The sequence below is a fragment of the Athene noctua genome, chromosome 23 (genome assembly GCF_965140245.1).
Source record: "Athene noctua chromosome 23, bAthNoc1.hap1.1, whole genome shotgun sequence".
NCBI lineage: Eukaryota > Metazoa > Chordata > Aves > Strigiformes > Strigidae > Athene > Athene noctua.
The window spans coordinates 4,443,945-4,459,909 of record NC_134059.1 but is presented as its reverse complement, the minus strand read 5'-3'; the positions used below and the strand labels follow the sequence as shown (position 1 = coordinate 4,459,909).

The following is a 15,965-nucleotide window of genomic DNA, read 5'->3' as shown; positions in this document are numbered from 1 at the left end:
TGCCTGATTCAATAGCTGCTTCTGCAAGCCCTAAGGTCCTTTATGGGAGTTTTGCTTCTGCCTGTTCTGTCTCAGCAGCTTCTTGTGCAGCCTCAGAAGCCCCTTTTGGCTCCAGCATCACACAAACATGCACAGTCAGAGCTGAAGATGCAGCTTGTTCCTAGTGCATGGCATTAAAGTCATGCTAGGGATGGGGAGGTCTAGTTTCAAAGTTCTTTTTTCATTTGCACAGACAGTTCAGGGTGGCTCACAAGCAGGAATTTGCCCGCTTTGCCGAAGCGGGTGCTGCCCATGGAGCGGACGGACCAACGTGCTGATGCTGAGAGGTGAGGGGAGAGTCTTCCCCGGCGCGTTCCCGCGCTGCCCGTCCCTGTGCGAGCACCGGAGCGGGGCTCACAGCCGCTCTGAATTGGGCTCCAGCCAAGGAGGCAGAGGGGAAAAAGCTTTTTACAGCCCATTAGTGCTCCCCAGAGCTGCTCAGCCCCTCTCTTAGTAAAAGTGGTGGAAGCCACAGAAACATTACGGCTGGTCTGCAGAAGATGCTGGTCTGCAGAAGATGCCAGCCCACCTCCCAGCTCCATGTCCCTTCCCAGTGGCTTTGCTGACCCTCCCGGCAGCCCAGCTGCTGGAATTCCCTCTGGGAACACAATAACAAGCTGGTGAGGACTCGTCCCCTGCCCGTCCCGAGCTCCCCCGGCAAAATGTACACGGGAGGGTTCCAAGTGCAAATGTGTGTGTGCTAATGGGAAATGAATTGCCTCTTGCCCCGAAGCCTTGCAGCTTGAGGAAAACAACGCAGGGTCTAGGAATGACCTCATATCGCCTCCCAGGGAATGCTCTGCCAGATGAAGGGGGGAGAGGCAGCACCAAGACAGCACAATGTATGTATCTCTCTCCCTGTGTAAACATCCCTGTAGCTGCAGAAACCTCTTAAAACCCCGAACGAGCGGAGAACAGCTGCTTTGATCTGTGGATGTGGTTGTTATTTTCTAAGTGAGGATCTGTTCTTTTTTTAATTTTGCTTCAAATTAAAAAAATGCCTGTTGTGATCTTTTGCTTTTATTTCTTGGCTAGGGACCGGAGCAGGGTGCAGTAAATTTTCATTACTCCCCATGTAACCGTTTCAGCATGGTTGACAATTCCTTGCCGGCTCTTCAGCGTCGCAGCACAATGGACCGAATCTTCTGGCCCTACATGAAGCCAAAGCAAATGGATTTTGCCCAGAAGTGCACGACGGGGAGTGGAGGCAGCAGGGAGGGGAGTTCTGCCACCTCCTTCCCTGCCCGAAACACACACACACACACACTCACACACAAGTGTGCACACATGGCTTGGGCTCCAGGGTTGTCCCGATGCCTTTGAAGACTCCGGAGAGGGCTCCCGGGCCGGATCCGAGCCAGCCCCGCGCCGCGGCAGCAGGAGCTGGTAAGGAGCCATCAGGGCCGAAGCGTGGGGCTGTCTTGCAGGCGATTTAAGTGTGATTCATAGCCCTCCCTCCAGACTCCCTGTGTGATCCCGGGAATCTCCATCTGCCTGACTTTCCCCATCTGTGTGCCGGGCAAAGGGAATGGCCCTGTGCTTGGAGGGGCACTGCGGCGTGCGCAGCCCTGGGACCTCCATCAGCCCTTCTTTTGCTCAATCAGGCAACACGCTTTAGGAAGAAAGCAAGATTTTATATATATATATATATATATATATATTTTTTTTAGGGAGTTTCTGAACATCAGCAGCTCACCCCAACCCCACTGCTTTGCCATGGTGCTTTGCAACCCCGTTGGAAGAATGAGACATGGGGCTCAGCCCCTTCACTCCCTGTGGCATAAGCGATGCTGCCATCAGCCAAGGACCAGCCTTCAAAGGCGAGATCCACCCCCCAGTGCAAGGCACTGGTTTAACTGGGAGCACTTGGCCGGAGACCCATCCCTGCCGAGGCAGTCCAGGCACGAGCGAGGAGTTTGCTCATCCCCCTGTGCCGTCACGTGGCTGCCCGGTGTTTTGGCGTTTTGATTACATACGATACTGTGTATTTAAGACTGGTTTATGGGTGTTTATACTAATGCGTAAACCTGTAATTTAGAAGCTCAGTTATAAATCAACGTCGGTGAAGGTCTTGTCCCTCATGCCTTGAGATCGGTCTCCAGATTTAGAAGACAGGTTAGAGAAAAAAAAAAAAAAAAGAGAACTGTTTTGTTTTCCTCTGGTTATGGGATAAAGGATCACGGGATGGGATACGAGTGTGTCCCGTGCTGAGGTGTGGCAGCTGGGCACAGGGACCCACCGGTGTAAGTGAGCAGAGAGTTTCCATTTTGACTCTGCCCTTACAACAGCCTTAAGAGAGATTCGTGTTTACATGGCAAATCCCAGCCAGGACAGAAAAGTGGTGCCACAGCTGCTGAGCTGATGCGCGTGGGAGGGTGGTGGCATCTCACTAGTGACGTTCTCAGCTTGTGCCAGGACGTGGGCTGCAAAGACCAGAGCCCCTTCCCGTTTGGCACTGCAGGTGAGGAGAAGCAGCCTTCATCCCCAGGAGCTCCTGGCACAGACTAGGGCTGGCAGGAGAGCCAGGACCCTCCTCCAGCAGCAGTGCCGAGCAGGACAGCACACTCCCACTGGTGGGTCGTGGGCCTCTCCCGATACATCCTAACAAGGGCACCTCTGCATTTGTGCTTTTATATATAAAATCCTTTTACAGCTTTAATGATTGTTTCTGCACCTTTGCCCCTGCTTTTGTATTACTGGTTTGATTCAGGATGTGCTGTGTGTTATTAGAGCTGGTCATGTCAGTGCAAGTGCTCTTCCACTGGATTTCTTATCCAACTGGGCTATGACAGAGCCAGTTGTCCCTGTTGAGAAGCGCCTTTTAGCCACCCCAGGCAGAGGAGAGCCACACAGACTCCCCTGGCTCCTGGTTCACCTGCAGCCACCATGCAAACATTAGAGATTTGTGTTGGGTGTAACCGGCATCTGTCCTTCAGCTGATGCTGGTCTCCTGCTCCCCTGGAAGGGGTCAGTTCCCGCATGGGTTTAGGACCCCGATGCTTTGCATGGGGGACCCGCTGGCAGCAAGGGCCAAGGGTTGTGTGTTTTTGTAAGGAAAGCATCACTAGACCCAGGGACTCCTCAGCATCCTCCTGTCCAGCTGCCGTCCCTCCTCTCCTCTCCCCAGCGAGACGGCAGCGGGTGCCTTGGCTTAGCTGGATGTTTTCCATCTCCTCCAGCCCCCTTTAGTGTATCTTTAGGGGTTATTAGTACAAAAGGGGACACGAGAGGCTGTAGGGGCAGCACGGCGGGTGGGAAGGACTCTGTGGGTAGAAGAACCCCTGGGGCCGTGGGACCTCACATCCCTGGACAGGTGGAATCACCGCACACCTTCCTCCTTGGCCCCGCTCCCGGCTCCCAGCCTTATCTCCCGCTGCAGTTTCCTGGCTGGCGATGCCTTTCCTGGCTCAGGGAGGAGAAACACCCCAGAAGAGAGATGGTGCCAGCAGCTCCCAGCACAGGCACGGTCACGAGGTGTTGCAGGGGACCCCCTGCACCCCTGGAGTGCCAGCTGCAGGGGGTCAGGCCACAAGAGGCTCCTGCAAGCGAACAAAAAACCCCTGAATATTTCAGAAAGGTCTTTTTCTTCCCTCTTTCACACTTATTTCCAGTGCCCCCTGGAAGAGCTGCTCTCCAGTCCCGCTTTCCACCAGCCCAGCACCCCGAGACATTCCCACAGCCACCGAGCCCAACCAGGTTGTGCCATCTGCAAACTTTTTTTTTTCTTATATATATGTATTTTTTTCCTGCCCCTTTTCCACCCATTGCCTTTTCCCATGCCGTACGCCTCCCCCTGTCCCGTCCCCCCCCCCCCCCCCCCCCCCGTGCTTTGCCACCACCCCAAGCCCTCGGTTGGCCGAGGGGCTGCGAGGTGCGGGGTGGGTCTGGGGGTTGCGGGGGGCTTTGCATTGATGCATTGATCGCCCATGGTCTCCGCCTGACCTCCCTGCTCCCAGGGAAGCAGTCTCCATGGCTACTGGCCCTTCTTCTCCAGCGCAGACTGTAAATTCCTGCAGGCAAAGCCCAGCCTTGGGGGTGCGAGGGGGGGAGCCGGGAAGGAGTAACCAAAGCCAAATAGAAAGAAAGAAAGGCTGGGAAAAAAAGGGCGTTGCTTGGATGGGGCTCTCCTTTCCACTCCCCTTTCTCAGGTCCCCAGCACCAGGGCAAGGCGCCTGCTTCCCCCCTCCAGCGCTGCTGCTCCTGCTGCTGCTGCTCTCTTGCAAAACTGGAATTGGCTGGGATTATTTAAGGAAAAAAAAAAAAAAAAAAAAAGAGAAGGAGAAGAGGAGAAGGGATCAGAGCAGCCGCCAGAGAGAGGGCGATAGAGTCCACTTTCCTCCAACTGCCCTGGGTCTCCTTCCCTCACTCTCTCCTCTTTAGCAACACCAAGAGCCCCAAACTGAACCCAGAGCAGCTTTTTCCATCAGTTCAGTTCCCTTCCCTCCCTCTGTCTCACACACGGCAAGAAGAGAGCCCCTTCCTCCTCTTGATTTCCCTTCGCATGCTCAGCCTCTTGTTTCCTTTAAAGCACTAGAAATCCCCCCGTCTTGCCCCCACTCCTCCATGCAGACTGGGATTGCAATGGGAGCTTTGCAGATTGCTGGATTTTCCATCCTTGTCTTTCTCCTCCACTCTGGAAACACGCTGGCAAATAAAGCCAGTCAAGGTAAGAGAAAATCTTCCCAGCTCGAAGGTTTGCTGTTTGATGTGTGTATTAGGCAGCCGGACCTCCTCTTTAGAGCTGGGATTTTATATGCAGGCTGGAGAAATTAGCAGCAATAACAACAAATAGTGGAGGGGGGGGGGTTTAAATGTTGCTTGCAGATATTCCTGCCTGCTGCCTTTGATTGGGGTTGTTTTTTGTAAACTCTTTAATGAGTTGCATTTCTTACACTTTATTATTTTTTTGTGTTGTTTGGACTCTTTATCTCGAGGCAGGGGGTGCAGAAGCAGAAAATACGGGGGTGCAAACAACTCTGCGCTCATCACAGGGAAAATGTTGCTGTTTGGAGGGGCTTGGGGGGCTTTTGTGGTTTTTGGGTTTCAGTGTCTGTGAGATGGGGTGCGGGCGAGGGCTTGTGTCGGGCTGGGTTGGAGGAAAGGGATGGTGGAACGGGTATCTAACGCTGGGAGGTTGCATCTGCGTTTGTGTGTTTTGCATGAGCGCGGGGTGAATCCCAAATGGACTATAGGGACGTGGGCTGCAGAAAACTTCGGGCGGCTGAAAAATCTGGGAGCTCTTTCCCTATCTCTAGAAAAGCGAGGTATGTCCCATCGTTATCAACTTCAGGCTTTTCTGTTTCGCCACTCCCGTATTGAGCCAGAGTTTTCTCCTTCACGAATGTACACATGTAGCTTTATGTATGGTCTATCTATACCTTAGGTTTTCTATAGCACCTCTATATTTAGCTCGGATTTTTCTCTATACACACGCGCGGGAGTGCGCGCGCACACACAAACACACACAGCCCTATGTGCATGATCCTGTTGGCTGTCTCGAAGGGGTTTTTTCTCCTTAATTTACCACTATCTATACAATCTGCTGGGTTTTCTTTTTTTTTTTTTTTTTTTTCCATAGCGCTTAACAGTATGTAAGATTTATCAAAACCAGCTTTGGCTCTTGCTATTGTAGTAGCTGCATGTTTATGCGTATAGCGAGATTAAATAGAGTGTGAATGGAATATAGGAGCGCAGGATATAATTAAAGATCTCTTGTAGGCATTAGGAACAGGCGTATTTCAGCCACGCGCATGGTCGCCCTGAGCCCTGTCACTGACAAAGTTAGAGGAATTTCAAGGCTATTGTCTTATCTGGCTTAAAGTGTTTTTAAAACAATAGGCAACTTTTCGGTTGGGCAGTCTGGGCAAGCACAGGGGAGATTTTCCAGGGCAAAGGTTTGGTGAGAAGGCGTCCAGCTTCACGTAAAGCTTTATGATTAGGCTTAGAAAGGAATGCTTAGGTTTTTATCCCCTCTCAAATTATCTCGAGTGTATGCATTGCTTTCATTTCTTATCATAATATTTATTTATTAAGGCCTTTTGGTTTCCAGTTCCATTTAAGCCTGAGCCAGAATTGCATTAAAATAGCAAAGTAAAATTCCATCGTGCAGAGACTTGACAGATCCCTTCGGGGAAGGAGAGGGGTGGAGTGGGGGTGGAGAGAGGTGAGCTCAATCCTGTGCCGTGGTAAACCACCCGCCGTACGCCCGGGATGGTGCTGGCTCCTCCCGGCCCCCATCGAAGGCACCGGCCAGACCCCGAGGTCCGGCTGCTCTGCAGCCAGGGGGGGTTTGCAGTGAAGAGTTAATCCCCCAAAGGGCTGCTGGGGGTGTTCTGTGGGGTGATGAGGGGGAGGCGGGTGCAGCAGGGTGGAGGTTGGTGCCCGCGAGGATGCGAGGGCTCTGGGCAGGGGTGGACCCGGTCCTTTTTGGTTGAGGCTGAACTCCTGGACCCGGCATCCCCGATGGCAGATAAAAGCTGTGCTTTCCCCAGGAACCCGCTATTGCCCGGTTTTCTGCTCGCACAAGCCTTGTTGTGCTCTTCAAAGCCAGCCCGTGTACCTGGGGCATGTTTTAGTAGGATATTTCTGAAAAGCGTTGGGCATCCCGCCCTGTATCTGCGGGGTGAGTCCCAGGGGTGGGGTACACATCACCCCTCTGCCCTCACCAAAGCCTTTGCCCTTTTGGGGGACAGCCACTCTCACCAGGTGACTGTCACAGGCTGGGGACGGCTCCTCTCCCGTCGGATGGGCTTGCTTTGCTGTGATAACACCACACCATGGGTAGAGCTTGCTGGCTTATTTCTCGTGCTGAATTACCCCAGAAAGTTTAGTCTGTAGGGAAGGAAGGAATTAGCAGAGCCGTCCGCCGGGCCTGGAGGGTGTCTGCCAGAGGACCTGGCTGTCTGTGGGGTTTATTAGGTCAGTTTAGGGCTAGGAAAGCTTTCAAGAGGAGAACTGATAATATAAATCCAAATAACCCCAGGGAGGCTCCTGGCACGCACTCAGCGGGGTGAAGTCTCCCTGCGGTCCCCATGCAAAGCTGTCCAAATGGCCCCAAGCTGCTGCCATACCCACAACTTTCGTGGTTTTTGGACAGTGATGCCACCCCCAGTCCCACCCTGTCACCCATCAGTCCCTCTCACAGCCTGCCAGGCAGAAGAGCCTGTCCTGAGCTCCCACTCTCAGTGGAGCTGCACCTTTGCCCGTTGTCTGCCGGCACTGGTCCCTCCTTGAGCCCTGGGGAGGATGGAGCCCAAGGGCTGGCGGATTTACACCCTCCTCTTGTACCAGGGAGTGCCTGGATCTGGCCTTGCCCAGAGACTGGAGACACGACCACGTCACAGGATTCACCACCGTTATCTGCAGCCGAATTGCACCTCCCTTCAGATAGGCAACAGGGCCGGGGGGGAGATGCAGCATCTCCCCGGGGGACCCCAGCGCCCCAGTTTGCAGCCCCTGGCACTCCCACAGCCCTGGCCAGCACAGAGTCCGGAGTGGGACCACGGCCCCAGCCCAGCTCGGTGGTCACCCGTGGGTAAAACCAGCCCTTTTGGCCGCGTGGCTGCTCAGGGACGGAGCCACCATCCTGCGCGAGGGCCTGGGTTCGGTGGGGATGCACCTGCAGAGCCTACGCCGCCAGGGATTATTTTTTTATTTTTTTGTATTTTTTTTTAGGAGTCTAAAATTTTCCAATTGCAGTGTAGAGATGCTGTTTGATTCCCCTCCCATCTCCACCAAACCTCCTCCCCCTTGGCCTCCGCTTTCCTCCCTCTCGTATATTCACAGTGTGCGACTGTTGTGCCTGTCCCCTCCACCCCTCTGAAATATGAAATGTAAAACTGTAAACATTTCAACATAAGCAGTTCAAAGGAGATCTTTGACTGAGGGCGTCTAACGTGCCTGTACTGAGATTAAAAAGGGGAAGGGGGGGTAGGAAGGAGGGAAGAAGAGTTTTTTTGTAACTGCCAACGGGAGTATAAATATTCAGACACCTCGAGTCTTCCAGTGCGGAGATGTATTGCTGTCTCCAAACTGCTCGGGAGTTTTTATTTTTTTTGCTTTTATTTTTATATAGATTTTTCCTTTGCAGACGGTCGCACCGGAGTAATCCATTTAGGAAAAATATATGCATGAATAACCTTAACCTTCACTTTCAAAATTATAAGTCCCCCGAGAGGCTTTAGGAGAAGCCTGGGATGGCAAATAAAGTTTGCTCTGTCTCGCGGCGCTGGAGGAAGCCCGGCCAGCTGTGTTTCGGCAAGGCCGTCTTCCCCGCTGGAGATCTTGCAATTGTTGCTCCCAAAGCCGAAAACAAACAAACACATTTTTTTAAGGCAAGACTTGGTCAGCCTGATAAGCCAAAGGAACAACAACAGCAATGACAGTTCCCTGGGGAGATGAACACGCTGTTGGCGTGGAGCATCAAAACCTCCGTGGAGAAATTGTGGCTGAACTGAGCCGAAGCGCCCGAGTTTGGCACAGGGGGGTGGGATGGGGATGGGGGGAGCGTTTCCAGCCCAGGGGATGCTGGATCTGGTGGTGGAACTGGGATCCATTGGGATGAGCTGGGCTGGTGCAGGGAATGGGGAGCTCAACCTGGCTCTGCCCTCATGGGAGCGGGAAACATCCACAGGGGAAAAATAAAGCCCCTTTTGGGTCAGTGCCAGCTTTGGGGAAGGAAAAGCCGGGGTGAGGGATGCAGAGGGGGGTCTGAGCATGGGGTGATGGGGTCACTAAGTTGGGAAACCCGCCAGGTCCTCTCTGCAGCTTGTGGTTCCTTGTCCTCCATCCGAGCTGCATCTACCGGGTCCCACCTGCTTTCGGGAGAGCTGGGTGGATGTGTGGGGCGCTGGGCTCCTGCCGTGAGGCTTGGGGGGGGGTCCCCATCTCTCGGCGAGATGCAGACATCCCCTCTGAACTGACCCGAGCGCGGGTACCCGCTCAGGCACCGCTGGCACGGCATCCCCGGCACGGCAGCAAGCCACAGCCGAGCACCTGAGTTAGGATCTCGAGTTCAGATGACGCATCTTTGGCCAATTCGCAAAAAGCTGCCCCGCAGAGCATCTCCCTCCCCTCTCACCAGCTCCCGGCCCCCATCCCCTCCCGGCGGGATGCCACTGCCCGTGGCCGTGCCCTGTGCCCGTCCCGCCACGGCGCAGCACGAGTCGCCCTCGTGAGCTCCCCGGGCGAACAAATGATTAATAAACTGCACCACAGTGTCTGAGGTGGTTATTAATACCCTGGTAAAAAGAGCTACTGAAGTTATAAAGCTTTAATTTGGCATTAAGGCCGAGTGGAAACTCCGCGTGTCTGCCAACAGCTACACACACATCCCTATACAGACAGGCTGTTAATATATATGCCTATAAAAAAATAAAGAATAAAATTAATTTGAAAGAAAAAGTTGAAGCGCTTGCAGAAGAGAGCAAAAGGACAGTGGTTTTGTTTGTTTAGGGGTTTTCTGGCAGTTTGTCGCTACACTGTCTCAGCCCTCTCCTCAAATTTATTGGGACTTCCAGCCTATGGAGAAAACCATCATTTATTATTTATTATTTTTAAAAAAACAAAATAAGGAAGTGAGGAAAGAGCCTCAATCCAGGCTCTAAAAATATACGAGCTGTTGCTTTATCCCCCCACTCGCTGTCATGTATCGCCGGCAGCGTGACACCACGGGGCAGGGTGCAGGCGTGGGATGCGGGTGCCCATGGGCTCTGCCACCGCCTCCCCCGCTGGCCTCGGTCAAAGCCCTTCGCCTCCCCGGTGGGTACGCGCCGGTCCCAGGGGGTTGATGGTCCCCCCACTTTTGGCACGCTCAAAATGGCAGTGGCGTTGAAACTGTCTGCCTCTGCTGCCTTTGAAATGGAGAATAAAGCTGCAGCTGGAGCGGAACGGGGCCCAACAGCCAGCGCTGGAAAATCCCACCCACAACGGAATAAAAAACATCGCCCGAGGCGCGGGGCGAGCGCCGCAGCCTCCTGCCCTTCGCCGCAAACCCCCCGGCACGGTGTGGCGGCGATGCCGAGGATGCTCTTGCCCTCTGACGAGCCCTAATTAGCCCCAAAGCGTGGTGGGACAGGGAGGTGGGGCTGGGCAGGGAGCGTGGGCCGCCAGATCCGGACGAGACCTCAGGTCTCTGATGGGACTCGGCATCTTCATCAAAATTAAATTCCTTGCCTGGTACAAAATCCCCCGGTTCTGGGGATGTGCGGCATGATGCACCCATCTGCGCCGTTAGGTTTGGGCTCGCTTCAGGCAACTTTGGATGAAAATGGGCGTCTTTGGTTATTTGTGGAAGAAGGGGAGTGAGGGGCTGTAGGGATGCAGGTCTGCAAGAGGTCCTGGCTGGCAAAACCCCCAAAAAACCCCACCTGGGTTTGGGACCTGGGCTTCAGAAGGTCCCCCCAGGCAGAGGGACGAGCAGGGCACGCCGCAGAAAGGAGTTTGCAAGAGCAAATAGGGACGGGAACATCAATAAGGATTATTTTTTTAAAAAAACCTTCTCTTCACTTGGCTTGAAAATGAAATCCCTCGCGCCTTGGCGGCGGCTGGGAGCACCTGCAGCGGGGCCGCGGGCATTTTTTGGATGGAGAAAATTTTCCTGCAGAAGCGGGCTGTCCCAATGGCAAACCTTCCCCTTCGTGGGAAAATGCCGCTTGCCTTGACAAAAATGCAAAAATTTAGTTTTTCAGAGGGCTTTTTTTAAATTCACTACATCATTTCTGAAGGATTCTTCTTAAGAGCCAGAATTTCAGCATTCTTAAATTAGGATTTTTGCCAATCTGGGGATGGCTCCTGGGGTGTCGAGGAGGGTATTTATTCACTCTTCCCACACACACACACACACACACAATTTTTCCCCTTTTTTTTCCTTTTTTTTTATAATCCTGTAACCTTTCAGAATGTCTCCAGCTTTGGAAAAATTACAGAGTGGCAAATTTATAATGTTTTCTTTTGTACTTTTGCTGCTGTGTAATCTTTCCAAAGTTAGAGAAGTTTTGAAGTTACAGAATGGAAAAAAAAAAGATAGAAAAGAAAAATAATATACATGTGCAAGTGGGAAAGGCACAGCATTGTGTTCAGCGCCACACAGACGTTGTTCATTGTCTTGAGTTTGAGGCGCAGGAGGAAAAAGAAATAGAAAATAAAACCCCCCAAAAAAGTGAGATTTCTGGCAAAAGGCTGGAAAAATTTCAATGATGTGCTGTCTGATGGATGCTTCACGTTTTGGGTGTTTTTAGGGAAGGAGGTGGGGATTGATGGATGGTCTGTGGTGTTTGGGTGTTGGTTCCCATCGGGTGGGTGCCCGGGGTGCTGGGACCCAGCAGCTCCCACCTTGGGACCATCGACTCGAGGCACTGACACGTCTGAGGGAGAGGGGGGAAGAGCAGAAGGAGGGCAGGGTCAAGACCAGAATTTGCAAATTCGGTAGATCTTTGGTTCAGTGGTGGCTTCGTTGCTGTCGAGTCTCTCGACGTGCCCCACGTGTCCCCCCGCTCCTCTCCCGCCACCCACCCAAGAGCCCCGGCCAGAGGTGCTGGAGCCGGAGGTGAAGTCTGAGCGGTGATGGAGGTGCTTCCTCCTGGGCTGAAAGGCTCTTTAAGCCTGAAAACGTGGTTGGGAAGGACCGAACTCTGCACTCCTGTGGCTTTTGCAGGGTTTTTTTCGGCCGGTGATTATTTGCACACGCTTTTCGGTTTGTAGGATGGGGCCTTTGCAGGTGGGTCGGGGGTGCGGTGGGGCAACCGTGCCCCGGGGCGGGGACAGGGTTTGCAGCCAAATGGGAAGTTTGGCTGGAGAGGAACCGAACCTGAGCCCTGCTCAGCTCCCCGAAGGGACAACAGTCCCCCCAAAAACCCCCACGGGATCCTCGTGGGTCGCGAGCCTCTCCCCGGGGATGCCACTGGGTGCTGGGGTGCCGTAGCCGGTGCCATGGGTGCTGGAGGGGAGCAGGGTGCTGGTCCCCTGTGCAATCCCTCCATCGTCCCCGCCGCGGTGGGTCAAGCCTCCAGCCGGTGATTAATGGCCCAAGGGAGGCCGTGGTGGCCGCGGGCCATGGCTAATGTCAAATAACAAATATGAATGCGGGCTGTAAATATTTATACAATGCGCAGGCACGTGCCGCCTCCCTGGTGCAAAGGCAAAGCTAAAGCTCTCCTCCCCCCCGGCCGGGTGACTCACGTCTCCCAACAAAAAACCACTGGGGTGGCCGGGAGAGGGCTCGGGCCGGCTCTCTCGTGGCTGTGGCCCCTGTCCCAGCGGGGCTGGCAGGGCTGTCTGCCCGCCCGCGGCTTGCAAGGATGTTTCATGTCTTTGGGGATGTCGCAGAGCGCTTCTGTTCTTGGAGTTGCTGAAAAGCAGCTTTTTTAAAGGCAGTTTAGAGTTTCGCAGCCTTAGGCTCCTCTTTATGGGGTACAGGGAAGTGAAGGGACCCTCAAATTCCCTGGTGAGACCCTTCCCACCCCCGTGGGATGCTGTGGGGGCAAAACCCCTGGGGCCGCACTGATGCTCCCCACATGCCCGTGGAGTCAGAGCGGGGAGCCCGGGGTGCTCAGGGAGCCCTGCCTGTACCCGAGGGGCCGTGGGTGATGCTCAGCACCCACCTCCCCTCCCGGGGGCACCCAGCTGCCTTACACCACTGCCAGGCATTGGCAGCCAGAGAGGGGGATGTGCCCGCTCCAGGGCACCACGTCTCCCGTACTGCCTGCACAGGGGAGGCAGAGAGCAGCCAGGTGAGCAGCCTCTTGCTCATAAACCTCCACCCCACGCGCTGGAGGCTTCTCTGTTTCCCAAATACCGTTAAAACCTCCACTCCTGCGGCCTCCCACCATGGCAAACCCTTGGACATCACTGCTCGAGGCCATCACTGGTGCATGGTGCTCTGGACGTGATGTCCCGGGTACCACTGCGCCGCATCCCAGATAAGGGGGTTGAGGGGCAAAGGGGGATGGGGAGGACATGGATTTTGGCTGTGTCCACAAGGAAGCCTTGATGTTTTTCCCAGTTCGCCCTCCTGCTTCCCGCTCCTGGCTCACAGGTTTATTTAGTGCGGTCCCTGCTAATTCGTGCACATTCCTCCACGCCTAAGAATAGAAAGCGATGACGATTATTTGGGTGACTGGTCGGCTCAGGAAATGGCTAATTGGAGACAGAGACTTTCACCTCTGCCTGGGCTGGCTCCAGCCTGGACTACGGGTGCCTGAGCGATGTTTCCTATCATCAGACACGTGAAAGGGCCGAGAAGTCTCAGGGTGGCTTGTACAAGAGTGGGGACACAGGTAGTGCTGTCTGGGAGTGGACCCAGTGGCTCACCGTGTCCCAGAGCGAGCCCATCGCCCATTGCATCAGGGCTGGGCGCTGCGAAGCCACTAAGGAGCAAAGCAGCAGCTTTTCTGGTTCATGTGCAGGTTGAAAAGCCCGAGGGCTGCTTGGCTTCGCCTTGAGCGATGGCTCCTGTGGGGAGACGGGGCAGAGGACCCCCCAGCTCTCCCCATCGCTCCCCTCGCCTCTCCCCTTGCAGATGTCGACGAGTGCGTGGAGGGCACCGACAACTGCCACATCGATGCCATCTGCCAGAACACGCCCAAGTCCTACAAGTGCATCTGCAAGTCCGGCTACACCGGTGACGGGAAGCACTGCAAAGGTAGGGGTAGCCCACTCCCACCCCCGCCGGAGCCCTCCGACGAGGAACAGTTCTGGCAGGTGGGAGGCAGGCAGTGGCTCGTCAGCGATGTCCCCTGCCCTTGCAAAAAGGCTGCTTGTTTACCCCAGCCCATTGCAAACCTTTTAATTTCACTTTTCTGCCCCAAACTCCTGGCCTGTTGACACTGCCGTGCATGGGGACAGAGAGGAACGAGACTGTCCTTGCTTGTGGCGGTGGCAGCTGTCGTGCTGCCTCCCCTGATCCACAAAGAGCCACATTTGCAAGGCTGGGGCTGCCCAGTCCCAGGACAGTCACCTGGGGCTTATTTTAAACAAAGCTGGGTGTTTATTCCTGTGGGATTTCTAACCCAGAGGCTGCAGAACTGGGTTAGCAGCTAAAACATGAGAAGCTTAAAAAATAAGATGTAGAGATGTAGAGATAGAGGATATAGATATAGATGTAGATATAGAGAAAGGGGACAGAGATAGAGATGTGGATAGAGATAGAGAGGATATAGATAGATGTAATTAGAGATAGAGATGTAGATATAGAATCACAGAATCTCAGAATTGTCTAGGTTGGAAAAGCCCTTGAAGCTCCTCCAGTGCCACCATGACCCTCACCCTGACCGTTCCCAACTCCCCCAGATCCCTCAGCGCTGGCTCAGCCCGACTCTTCAACCCCTCCAGGGATCCCGGGGACTCCCCCCCTGCCCTGGGCAGCCCATTCCAACGCCCAACAGCCCCTTCTGCACAGAAATCCTTCCTCAGAGCCAGCCTGACCCTGCCCTGGGCAGCTTGAGGCCATTCCCTCGGGGCCTGGCGCTGGGGCCTTGGCTCCAGAGACTCATCCCCCCTCTCTGCCCCCTCCTGGCAGGGAGTTGCAGAGGGCCAGGAGGTCTCCCCTCAGCCTCCTCTTCTCCAGACCGAACCCCCCCAGTTCCCCCAGCCGCTCCCCAGCAGACCTGTGCTCCAGACCCTGCCCCAGCTCCGTTGCCCTTCTCTGGCCACGCTCGAGTCATTCAATGGCCTTTTTGGGGTGAGGGGCCCAAAACTGAACCCAGGAATCGAGGGGCGGCCTCACCAGTGCCCAGCACAGGGGTAAGATGACTTGACAGATACAGATGTTGATGGAGAGAGAGGATAGAGATATAAATGCAGATGTAGACAGAGATAGAGGATATAGACACAGAGTAGAGAGACAGAGAGAGATAGAGATAGAGATAGAGACATAATGAAGATACAGGTACAGACAGAAGTATAGACATAGGTATATGCAGCTGAGTGGGGCATGGAAAGAAATGGGGCTCCTTGGAGGAGCAGCACTGGGAAAGCAGGAGCGGAGCAGGGGAAATTTTCCCGACTGCTCTGAGTGGGTCTGGGGTTGGGATGGGCTGAGTACAAATAGCAGAGGGATTAAAGCATGCTCCAGGCACAGAAAGGCTTCGCCATGGAGACAGGCTGCTCTGCCCACCTCCGTCGGGAAATCCCGTGTCATTCCCGAAGCACTTGGCAGGTCCCTGCCACATGCCGAGGCTAAGACAGCAGGTTACCTGCAAGTCCAGGGTCTAGACTGGGGAGGACGGGGATGTTTTCGCAGGGTGTGGGGGGATGCTGTAGGTGATAACGGAGCTGGGGACCTGCTGGAATAAACTGCCACAGCAGAGAGCCCAGGGTGCAACAGCAGCCGGGTCACAAACACGCTGGAGATGGGGAGCAGCACTCCTAGAGGAAACGGGCCATCGTCAGCCGGGGCGGCCCCACAGCTCTCCTGCCCGCCTCTCTCCACAGATGTCGATGAGTGCGAGCGGGAAGACAACGCGGGCTGCGTCCACGAGTGCGTGAACATCCCCGGCAACTACCGCTGTACCTGCTACGACGGCTTCCGCCTGGCGCACGATGGCCACAACTGCTTAGGTGAGGGACGGGCCCCCGGAACGCACCGGGGTGGGATGTCGGCGTGTCACAGCCACTCGGCAGCTCCGGCACCTTGAGACCAGTCTCCTGGCTTTCTTTGCCAGGCACCTCCTGAGCTCTGCCTCCCCCCAGACCCATTGCAGAGCAGGGGGACCATGGTGGCACTCCCAGGGCAGCAAGTTGGCTGCAGACATGTCCCAGTGCCTCGGTGGCTCATCAGGGACAGGGTCCCTCCCCATGGCACAGGGGTGATGCCGAGGAAGGATGATCCATGCTGGGAAAAAAACTTGGTCTGTGGGTCCATCCATAGACTGGGGGATGCTGGGGTAAGGCAAGACTGGGAGGGTTGGGTCTGGGGATGCTGGGCATGA

The 15,965-nt window shown here is 54.8% G+C and overlaps 1 protein-coding gene across 1 annotated transcript in view; it reads left to right on the top strand.

The window, feature by feature from the left end:
• The first annotated feature begins 4,593 nt into the window (after positions 1 to 4,593).
• The window catches only part of SCUBE3 (signal peptide, CUB domain and EGF like domain containing 3), a 37,017-nt gene continuing 25,645 nt past the window's right edge, over positions 4,594 to 15,965 (top strand). Inside the window, exons 1-3 of the mRNA XM_074925401.1 lie at positions 4,594 to 4,705; positions 13,556 to 13,678; positions 15,469 to 15,594. Coding sequence (XP_074781502.1) covers positions 4,603 to 4,705; positions 13,556 to 13,678; positions 15,469 to 15,594 — 352 coding nt within the window. The 5' untranslated portion in view covers positions 4,594 to 4,602. The remainder of the gene's footprint in view (positions 4,706 to 13,555; positions 13,679 to 15,468; positions 15,595 to 15,965) is intronic.